Source organism: Camelus dromedarius, chromosome 3, assembly GCF_036321535.1.
Source record: "Camelus dromedarius isolate mCamDro1 chromosome 3, mCamDro1.pat, whole genome shotgun sequence".
NCBI classification, from domain to species: Eukaryota; Metazoa; Chordata; class Mammalia; order Artiodactyla; family Camelidae; genus Camelus; species Camelus dromedarius.
Window position 1 is genome coordinate 64600404 of NC_087438.1, and position 12326 is coordinate 64612729.

General features: G+C 37.2%; 1 protein-coding gene across 1 annotated transcript in view; it reads left to right on the plus strand.

Moving 5' to 3' along the window:
• Positions 1–12326, plus strand: part of FAM81B (family with sequence similarity 81 member B) — a 47183-nt gene that overhangs the window by 16849 nt on the left and 18008 nt on the right. Inside the window, 2 exon segments of the mRNA XM_010993953.3 lie at positions 4513–4631; positions 10574–10703. Coding sequence (XP_010992255.3) covers positions 4513–4631; positions 10574–10703 — 249 coding nt within the window.

Consider the following 12326-nt stretch of genomic DNA (forward strand, 5'->3'; position numbering starts at 1 on the left):
TATTCATCTATTGTGTTTCTCCTTCTAAAATATAATCTCTGTGAGGGCAGCAACTTTGTTCTGTTTACTGCTAAACCTCACACCTAACTGACAGCAGTGTATGAGAGGTAGTCCGCACTCTGTAAATATTTCTTGAATAGATGAACAAATGATGTTTTCAGTGTTAAAGGAAAAATGGAGTTTCTGATCAAAAAAGATAATGTTTGGGTTAAACCAAGATAGAAAGATTCTTACTACAGGTCTTCCAGAGGTCTTAAAGTGCTAATGAGCCTGATGAATCTGGGGTGGCATCTTTCAGGCAAATGTTCCAGAGAATTTAAAAATCTGGTCCAAAATGTATGGAATTATGAGAACTGGCAACAGTGCCCTCACACAATACATATCCTTTCCTACTATCAGATAGAATAGTGGATTAGGCCAAACAAACATCATGAGATTGACCCAGCAATGACTTCCTCATGACTTTGTATTTAACGCTAAGGATTTTTGTTAATTTATAATCAATCTGTAAACTCCATAATGCATTTGAGGGATTGCAGAAAGCTTCAAAATCTTAGTGAACTTTTAAAAGGCACTTTGTTGGTATTTAGCACATACTGAGTTGATCTCAGTGCCTAAAGAGTCAATGCCACCTCTCAAATTTGTCAAAGGTGTTTCCAGGCACAATAACCTGTCATGAAAGTGACAAGAGATACGTGGCTCAGTGCCTCTGAGATGATGAAAAAATCAAGTATAGCACTGGCACTAAAACAAGATCCTAATTTGGGAGTCAAAAATGTCTTGATAATTGAAAAGAGAACAGAATTCTCAGAAATGTCACAATGCTTCTAGAATGTGCTACATTTTGATTTGGGTGGTTGTTACATATTTGATTGTATTTGTCAAAATCCATCCAGATATATACTTTGATTTATATATTTTAATACATATCAATTATTCCCCAAAGAAATACTCTTAGCATTATAGGAAAAAATGTTTCAGATCTCTAGAAACCTCGCTAAGAGCTTTTCCTATAATACTCGATTATCTCAGATTAGCTCTGAAAAAAGACAAAACCAAAACATTTTCCAAATACTATAAAAGTCTCAAAATACTTGCAGTTCTGTTAAGGGTTTGGCATATATAGGGAAAATGACAAGGACTAGCTTAATTGCTCAGAAAACTGAATTAGCAGATATTTAAAGCCTGTAGTTAATAGAGTTAAAACATTAAAAGAAGCAACTGTTACACTACCTTCAGTAAATAACTAAGACTATAAAGTAATAAGCACTTTATAGAGAAATTGATCCTAGTCAAGTATTTTTTAAAGACCTAAACTCATTAACCAGATCAGCCCATTTGAAAATTGGCCAGCAAGATAGATCCAAGTGTGAGCTGAAGCTTGATTTGGGTCTTTAAAAGAATTGAAAAAAAAAAAAAAACAAAAACCTACCTTTTAATCAACCACAATTACAGCAGTTAAATTGCTTGCTCCTTTTTAAAATCAAAATATTTCATTTTTAAGATGGCAGCTTAAAATTAATTTAAATTCGAGTTTTTAAAATTAATTTATTTTTAATTCAAGAAAAGATAATTTTACATACAATATTGCGTTATTGTGGTTTTTTCCCCAACTTTCAAAAGCAATACTTGTTCGCTGCAATTATTTCAAAAATTTAGGGAAAAATGTTTTTAATCCAGGAAAAAATTTCTCACAATTCCATCACCAAATGGCAAATTCTACAAACACCCAGCTGCATCTCCCTCTGGTCTTTCCAGGTATTCCCTTTAGGAAACTAAGAATACATTTTGATATAAAATTATATCATTAAACTCTTTTATATGTCATTAAAAGCTCTTTGTATAGTACATATACCATGATTTGCTTAATTATTCTCCTGATACTGAAATATCTTTCTGCCATAAATATGTGTCTGCATTTAGATTATTTCCACAGTAAATGTTCTTGGAAGTGGAATTACCAGGTTACAAACACTCTGAAAGCTCTTGGTACATACTGCCAAATTGATTTCCAGAAAGTTTATACTTATTTACACTTCCATTAGCATTATATAAGAGTGCTTTATTGTTTTAATCATTGCTGATTTGGTGGGAAAGAAATGAGGTTTTTCTCTTTGTTTCATTTTTTAAAAGTCATAATTTGTATTTTCTCTGTCAATAATCTGTTAATACCTTTGCCAATGTATCTTTTGGGGTTTTAGTGCCTTTTAATTTTTATTGATGAGCTTTTTTATTAAGAATCATAACCAGTGATGTATTCATAAATGTTTAACAATCAGCAATCAGTTTTTTCCTGGGGGATAAAAACCTAGTCTATAGTATTTGCCCATTTCTCTGGTGTAAATACTCTCACTATGATTGATATCAAAAACGAACTGAATTTACTGGATACAAACATAGGAAGAGATATATATGCACAATCAGCTCTCACGAACAGGTACACATTGACTCAAGCATACCACTGAAAACCTTGGCAGTAACATTTGTTACAAATGTTTTTCCCAGTTTGTTGTTTGGATCTTAATTATATTTACAATGTTTTTTACAAGTTTTGTGCAAAGTTAAAGGTTCCAATGTTTTCCTTTGTGATTTCTCTCATTACTTTTAGAAACAGAAATTTCTTTCAGCAATTTCAGGGATGAAATAACCTCCTCTACTATCTGTTAGTTTTATGGCTTAATTTTTTATTTCTATTTTAAATCTACTTTTTCTAAAATCTATATTGATGTATGACATGATGTAAGGATCTAAACGGATTGTCTTCTGAATAACTAACCAGAAATCCCAACACCATTTGTGAAATTCCTCCCTCACTGAATTTGAGTCTCATATATAGTATATTTCTTTCTTACATTTACCAAGATCTTCTTAAAATTACATTGATCTATTTAGCTATACACAGCTATTTAGCTACACTCATTTGCTTATTCTTGTTTTATAATATGCATTAGTATTTAATAGGGCAAGTTCCCTTTTATCACTATTCTTTACCAACATGAAGCAAAACAACATCTACTGCCCTGGTCTGAATGTCTGTGTCCCCACCAAAATTCATATGTGAAATCCTAATGCCCAATGTGATGGCATTAGGAGGTGGGGCTTTGGAGAGGTACTTGGGTCATGAGAGTGGAGTCTTCATGAATGGGATTAATGCCCTCATAAAGAGATCTCACAGAGCTTCCTGGCCCTGCCTACATGGCAAGAAGTCTGCAACCCAGAGGAGAGCTCTTCCTGGAATCCAACCAGGCTGGCACCCTGATCATGGACTTCCAGCCTCCAGAACTGTGAGAAATAAATCTCTGTTGTTTATAAGCTGCCCTGTTTGTGGTATTTGGTTACAGTGGCCCAAATGGAGTAAAACACCTACATGCATGCAAAAACGAACAAGCAAACCAAAATAGAACAAAACAAAACCTCTAGCTAGTGTTTTTGACACTTTTGTTATCTTCAATTAAAGTTATATTTGCTCTTGAGTTGTCTCAATCTGCAGTTTACACGTGGGCAAGATTCTGAACATAGTCTCTGAAATTTCTATAATTCATTTGCTATAAAAATCCATCTGTTTCTCCAAAAATTCATAATCATAAATTTAACATGATTCAGGCTTTGGTCAAATATAACAACCAAACCTAATGTTTCCCCAAATCACAAATTTGTTTCTGTTTTCCAAAGTCCTATATTCTCAACACTTTTCTCAGTAAACATAAATTATTTTTTATATGACTTAACTTTATACTGGAATTTGTTTGCATATCAAGCAAGATATAATTTTTTCCTTACACATGCAAAATTTTTTCATTTTTATAGATGGTAAGTGCCAAAGTTGGGGACCACCAACCTGGTGGTATGGGACTGTCAGCTTCATTTCACAACACCAAGATATAAGGAAGACATGACTAAGGATACTCAGGGCAAAATCTGAATAGCCATCAATCTCTCTTGTGCTCTAAAAACTCTAGAATAAGCCTTTCCCACTCATTTCATGTGTGTCAAAGAGTTTGATTCAGATTTGCTTGTGTTATACTAGCTTCACTGTGGTTCTGATTCAAACTGTATATGTCCTTGCCTGATGCCACATGAAGGTTCCATTTTCCTAAACTTAGCACCAGTTCTGAAATGGGTTTTTAATGAAAAGCTTTTACATCAATGATGGCCATAGCCATAACAGCAGAGTAAATATGTTTTGTTTGGCTCATATATTGTTTATAAAAGAATTTGAATAAGATGTCAATATTTTAAAATTGAGAAATTTAACATTAAATCTGGATTTCTGGCTTCTATTGAAACACTGTTGAACCATCATTCCCACCTGGGAACAACCAGCCGGAATCCCGCCATCACTGCCCACCTCAGATAAAGCAGGGCTGGTTCTCTCCAACACAGGACCCTCTCACTCAAATACATCGTCAGCCTAACTAGGAAATGCACTCAATTCGTAACTTCTGCTATAAATGATATTTTCTTATCACATATGATGGGAGCTTAATGGGAATTTTAACTCAAAACTTGCAGATGTTAGAAGACCAAATAAGAGTTCGAGACCAGGTGGCCACAGGAACTAATTTTGCAGTACAGGACCTAAACACCAAACATCTTCAAGGAGTTGGAGATCTTCGAGGAAGAGTCGCCAGGTGAGAAGTGTATTAACTAATGTTCAGCAATCAGTTGTTGGCCCCTGAATTCTCATTCCCAAATTAGTCACATAATGTGGAAAACAAGATACTGTCTTTAAGCTAAATGATGAGATGGTATCTGAGAAAGTGTATCCTGGAATTTGAAAGCCTCATGCTACCTGTGAGATCCAAGTGTTCTATAGACCTTCCAGAACTTCCAGTGTGGTTCTATCTGCAAGTGACAAGAGTCTTGTCTTTATAGCCCTCAACTGTCCAAATGCCAACATGCCCATATAACCACATACAAAATCCCCAGATGTGTCAAATTCTAATGATTGAAACATTTACGATATACAAGATTCCATATAAATGCCTAACAAAAGGGATTTAATTGCCAAATGAATAAAATTTTGAGAAACATCTTTTGTATAAGATTTCTATATCAAAAGAACGGTATACAGTTCAACAAAAACCTGTAGGTATTGACAACGGCAGGACCACTCTTACAGACATCTCAGAGATGACTTGTAAATGACTGACCATGGATGCCTTTCCATCTCAACATCTTCTGCCAGCATCCCTTTCTTCTCTCCTAAAACACCCCCACTTTCATCTAGTTAATCTGCTCTGAAGTGTTCATGACCAAATAATTATTGGGCAATTAACACCTAAGAGAAACCTCTCCTGGGAAATCCATCTATTCAATTCAACAAAAAATGCATCAAGTACTTACCATATGCCAGGCAGTGCACTAGGATTCAGGGATCCAGCAACATGGTCTCCTTCCAATAGCTACTCACAGCGTACCTAGGAGAATATAAGCAACGAGGTGAGCGCTTAATGAGAGCCTGGGGTGCTCTGGAAAATATCAAAATCGGGGCATAAGAATGACTTCCTGGCAGGGAAATATACACAAAATGTTATGATAACTCACAGAGAAAAAAATGTGACAATGAGTGTGTATATGTCCATGAATAACTGAAAAATTGTGCTGAACACTGGAATTTGACACATTGTAAAATGATTATAAATCAATAAAAAATGTTAAAAAAAAAAAAAAAAGAATGACTTCCTGGAAGAGGTGACACTTCAGATGAGTTTTCAAAGATTTGTAGCAATTGGCTAGACAACAAAGGGTAGGAAAGACACTTCACATGGGAGGAATGATATGTGCAAAAGAACTGAGGGTTAAATTACTGTGACATGTTCAGGACCTCCCTGTGAGAGGAGTATGTTTATGGCATTTTGGGTTTGCATTTAGGAGAGATGAGAGATTGGAAGATGAAGCTAGAAAAATGGGCCAGAGTTGGATGATGAGGGATCTTTGGCCAAAGTAAAAAGTTTGAACGTTTTGTAGAAGGTTATAAATAGCCAGGGAAGATTTTAAGTAAGGGGACAACATTTAGTGACACTCTAATAGTAGCTGAATTGGTGGGGTACAGAAAGAAGGCATGGAGATGAAAGGAAGCCTATTGCAGTCATCAAAGTGAGAAGTGTCAGGGGCCAAAACTAAAGCACTAGCCATGCAAGTCTAGAGCACGTAAGAGACATTAGGAAAACAGAATCTACAGGATTAGTATCTGTGTGTGTGCACACAGATATATATACACACACATACATGCTCATATATATAATTATTTATATTAAGTATAAACATATTTTATACTTCTAAAGTACATAAAATTATATACATTATATAAAATTTGATACCTAGAAAAGAATTTTTACAATATTTGGTTAAGTTATGAAGCAAGATAATAAAACACCAGCAAACCCACCACCCTACTCAGCTGTGCCATGATTTTAGAAAGACAGACACCAAAAATCTCTTTTGAATGAAACTTGGAATTTGCTTTAATTTGGTAGTGTGCTTATGACACTTCAACCATTTATTTTTCTGCAAACCACTTATGAATCTATTATTTTATGCTTGTAAATTCTGTCTTACAAAGGAGACAAAATCACAAACAGATTTAAATGAAGCCAAGAGATGAATGGAATCATATCTAGGAAAAGATGTGCAACTCTTTCTTCCCTGATCCTATTTGTTTCTACTCTTTTTTGTCTCCTTTTTAAAATTTTTGAATATATTTAAGGTATGCAATCTGATGATTTGATATACATATACATACTAAAATGCTTACTATAGTCAAGCTAATTAACACATCTCCTCACATAGTTACCTTTTTGTGTGTGATGAGAGCACCTGAAATCTGCTCTCCTGGCATATTTTCATTTTTCAGTGCAGCATCACTCAGTGCAGTCATCACGCTGTGCATCAGGTCTCTAGACTTACACAGCCCACATAACTGCCACTCTGTACACTTTGACCAGTATCTCTCCATCTCCCCCACCTCCTCACTCTTGATAACCATTGTTCTACTCTCTCCTTTTATGTATTCAACTTTTAGATTCCACATATAAATGAGCTCATGTGGGTTTTTTTTTTCCTGTGTCTAGCTTATTTCACTTACCATAATGTCCTCTAGGTTTATACATGTTGTCATAAATGGCAACGTCTCCTTTTTGAGGCTGAACATTTCCAAGGGACAGAGTGTGTGTGTGCATGTGTGTGTATCACAATTTCTTTACCCTTTTATCCATCAAAGACACTTAGGTTATTTCCATATCTTGGTTATTGTGAATATTGCTGCAATGAACATGGGAGTACATATTTCTTCCAGGTATTCATTTCATTTCCTTCGGATACATATCCAGAAGAGAGATTTCTGGATGGTATGACAGTTCTATTTTTAATTCTTTAAAGAAGCTTCATACTATTTTCTATAATGGCTGTACCAATTTACATTCCTGTTAACAATGTAGAAGGGTTCCCTTTTCTCCACATCCTCACCAATACTTGTTACCTTTTTTGTTGTTGTTGATAATACTCATCTTAACAGGTATGAGGTGATATCTCATGGTTTTGATTTCCATTTCCCTGATGGTTAGTAACTTAGAGCACCTTTTCATGTACCTGTTGGCTGTTTATATGTCATCTTTGGACAAATGTTTATTTAGGTTTTTTGCCCATTTGTTAATCACATGACCATTCAAAACCCCCTCTTTGTTTTCTGTGGTGAGTGACTCACACATGACCCGTCAGCTCTCAGAGCTAGATGATTTGGGAGACAGTCTCTCAAGGGGCAGCTAGATGTGTGGTCCACACCCTTTGCTCCTCAGGGAGAATCTGGGATTTGGGGGTTCCCTCCCAATCATAAGGTGAGGTACCAGGGATGGGGTTTATGGCATGTGTGTTTCTCAGATTTTTCTACCCATTTTGATGTGAGTGTTTTCTTTGTTGCCCAATGTGTAGGAGTCTCTAAACTAGTTTCTGGATTTTTCCCAGAGGAACTTGATCCACACTTTGCTGTTTGTTTGGTGTCTGAGGGAGGAGGGAAAATCAAGAGCCCCCATCCCCCCACCTTGCTTTCTGATCACGTACTTACTTCCCCTTTAGTATGAAGCAGTGACTTTAGGACAAGGCCTTATTTTTCCCTGAAATGTCCCTTTTATGAAAATGTCTTAAATCCATGTGGTGAGACAATTTGGCTACAAGTCATGAGACTTACAGTCACCCTTTTCCCTTTCTGTTTTCTGTATTTTTGCAGGCAAGTGACCAATGGACTAGCTGAGGCAGATTAAATACTGCCTTCCCACATATGTTGACCTTAATTCCAATTAACATTTTGGCATAAGTGAAACTAAGTTGATTATTTTAACAAAATTCCTGGCAAACCTTTTACTGCTTCATGAATCAAACTCAGTATTTGATAACAATGGGCTTTGAATTTTACACCTTAATTCCCACCCCAGTATAATGGCAGTTCAGAAGCAAGTACTTCCAATGAGATGAGGTTCTGAGTTGTCTGGCCTGCATTTGACATTGTCTCTATTCAATAGATTAGTCTCATGTGCAAAAAAGAAAAAGGCAAGTACGTCAAGGGCAGCCACACAGATGTCTACAACTTAGTCTGTAGCAACAGCCAGCAGAGGCCAACCCTCTACCCACGTTTGGCTATTTGGGCCCCCAAGGCATATCTGCATATGAAAAAAACAGAAACAATAAAATCACTTCAAAGGAGACAAAGAGAAACTTCCTTTTGAAATACAGAGTGCAGCTTTGAAAAACCACTAATTCTTGACGTCAGCGTGTGGGGTTAGGCTGGTTGGGTGCAGGGGGTGGGAGGTGGGAGGATTGGAAATGAATGGATGGTGACTCAAGGTGAGGAAGTAAATACTAGCTGCTGATCCTGGGTGGGTGCTTCCTCTGTGCCAGGTACTGGCTGAACGCTGAGCATTCACCGCCTTTTATCCTTAAATAAACCTGGGCAGGACCACTCTTCACTCAAGCACACTGCACTCCAGAAGACACTGTTCACATTGTCCCCCGTGTGTCTGGCAGCCCCTGGGTTGTGTGGAGGACAAATTGTGCAGCTATATGTAGTGATCTCAGCATCATTACCCCCTTTTCTCAGATAAGGAAAACTGAAACTTACAGATGATAAGAAAATTGTCCCAGATCACAAACCTAGGAAGCAATAGAAGCCGGATTGAAAGCCTAGTCTACCTGACACCAGAGACCAAATCTCAACCACTAATCTACAATGCACAGACCAGCTGTCATCTGTCCCTGAGAAGGGGAACAGGTGGGGCTCAGTGAGAGAGGGCAGGGGGTGGGGGTAGCAGCAATTACTCTCGGGTAGTTTTTGGGTGTCTTAATGTGGACTTACATAAGAACACTCTAACAAACAATATTCTCCTGACAATAACAGTTTATACATACAAATCGTTTTGCCCATGACTTTGGTGCTCCTATTTTTTGTCAGATTAATTCTCTATTTTTTCTCCCAGCAGTCTCCCCATAACCCCCTACCAGTTCACCTGCTATCCCTTTAGAAGATTTCTCAGGCAAAATTACCATCCTCAACTCACCTTCGGCTCAATTTTGGCATCAAAAATCTTAAGAAAAAGAAATTCATTTCTGGATCCTAAAAAATGTTGACAGTCATAAAACAGCTTATAGCACTTATCATGACAACATGAAAATGTAGTTCCTAACACACAGTATTTGATGACAGTCAAAACAATTATTTTATAAAATAATGAACTTCAAAGTGACCTCTGATCAATCATATACAAAAGACACAATATTACAGTACTCTCCGTCCTATCTTTCAAGCATACATGAGTGTACTGAAACTGATAACACAGTATGCAACGTGCTCTCTCCCAAAGGAGTTCCTGAGTGGCGGTAGTGAGTGGGTTTCCCTGACATGCCGGAAAAGTGGTAAATCTTAACTCCAACCCCGTTTCACTGGAGTTACTTCCCCCTAAAATACCAAATGCAACCTCATGGGCCAAACTTCATACATGTTACTGTGGATTATTTTCATCCTAAGAACACTCAACTGAGACCACTCAAAGAGCAAGTTTTGATTGGAGTTAAGAGAAAGGGCATTGTCTTTTCAGATGGGTGGGAAGACTTTGTTGGGCTGGGATACTTTTTCTAGCCAGAGGAGAACTGACAGTCTGGGAGGCAAGGAAAGAGGCTAAAGGGAGTTAAGTGGATTCAGAACACAATATAGAATTGGAAAAAGTTTCAGTTTTTAGGTGGCAAGGAGTACTCTCAAAATATTAAAATCTGCTGGAACTCCTATGACAGAGTTAATCTATCAGGCTGAAAATCTAAAATCTTACCCAGTTTCCTCCAATGTCTTCATCTGCTTCAACCCAGTGCTTTAATTTGGGCCACCGCATCATTTTCCAACCTGGTTTCTCTCCCACCAGGAAAAAAAGAGGAAAATGAAGGCGACTCCTGTATATGCTCCTTCCTCTACCAACTCATTTTTCAAAGAACTTTAGGGCTTTGCCATCAAATGAATACACCGATTCTACTGTAGTAGTAAAAATGTTATAAGCCTATCTAGTCTGACAACCAATTTTCATCTTGCCACTAGATGTGATTCCAGCATCATGAAGCTTTCTGGAGACATTCACTTCATCAGGCATGAGCATCAGCAACTCGAAAAAAGAATTCAAGAGCTCATGTCTGCCCTAGAAACTGTTTCTAAGAACTTGGATATGAAGGTAACTGAAAATATTTGGAACGCTTACATTATGCATTACTGCCGAGAAGTAAGATCACTATAACTTGCCAAAACACCTAGTCAAGTGGTAATTGTTCAGAAGAACTCTTTTCTTCCAAACGGTTTAAATACAGATCACACATATACACTATGAGTACTGCCAGGTCAATCAACAAATATTTAATAGCACCTTCTTTGTTCCAGCCCAGCCACCCAGAACAAGCATATGCTGCTCAGTTCTCCTAGTGCCATTATTCCCTTACTCTCTGGGTTCTCCTCAAAGGGTGTATAACTAGAGATTATAAACCAAGGAATTCCCCGTGGAAGCTATTACTGTTGAAGTTTCAGCATAAATGTGAGTTGCTCATGTTACATCCCTGCAATGGGTTACATCTGTTACAAAATAATAGACAAGTCCATTGTCCTGGGTTTTAAAGGCCATCTCCACACTGGCCCCTGCTTATCTCTGCAGCTCACCCTGTGCTCCCTGGCTCACCTTTTATACCCAGTGACACTGAACTACCTGCAGGTAGATCCTCTCACTCCAAAATACTGCCCGGCCTCCAGGTGGTTTGTGCTCTTTTCTGCCTGAAATGTGTCTCCCCCTTTTCAACTCCCCAGTTAATGGTTTAACTAAAGGAGCCAATGCAAACCTCTTCTGTGCCCCCTTTTTGTCATGTACCTTATGTGAGACAAGCACATCTCCTCTGAAGTCATTTGGGCAAAACAAAGTGGAAATCCTTCCGGAATCGGGGGAGATGAACACTTGGTGTTTGACTCTTTGTTCCTGGGAGACAGCTTATCAAGAGGAGAAGGCTCACAGGGGCACACAGTTCACTGCAGTCCCATCAGGCTCCCCTAGTTGCCCCCCTACAAACCCACCTAATTAGTCCTAATAGTTTTTCGCTTGATTCTCTCAGTTTTTCAAGGTACTCAAAACATATTAACAATAAATCGTAACAACTATAGCTCTGGTTTTCTGATGTAAAATTTCATTATTTTTTCTTAAAGGCCTTGACCGGAACTTCCAGAATACTGTTACATAAGAGTGTTCATAGAAGGCAGCTTTTCCAATTTCTGATTACACTAGAAATGACTTTGTTGTTTGCTGTTGGCCATTAGTTGATGTATTTTTAATTATATTGAGGAAGTATCCATCAATTCCTACCTTACTTAGTTTTTATTAGAACTGAACATACAATTTTATAAAATGCCTTTTAGATATTAACAAATGTTTAAGTCACCATATTAGTTGCTTTTTGGTTTGGTTTTTTGTTAGCTTGTTTAATTCTTTGGCCTTCTAATGTACTGTATCAATGCATTTCCCAATACTGACACATTCTGGCATTTCTTAACGAAAGCACTACAGTCTTTGTGTAATACTTTAGCACTTTATTTTGCATCTAAGTTCAAAGGTGATATTAGACTATAGTTTCTCTCTTCTTAGTTTTTTTTAAGGTAATACATACATATGGTTCAAAATCAAAACTCTACAAGAAAATACACCCTGGGAATTTTCACTCCCACTTCTGTCATCAATTATCACATCCTTTCATTACAAGTAACCATTTTTATTAGTTTGTTGTGACTCCTTTCAGTATGCCTTTACAAAGACACAAGCAAA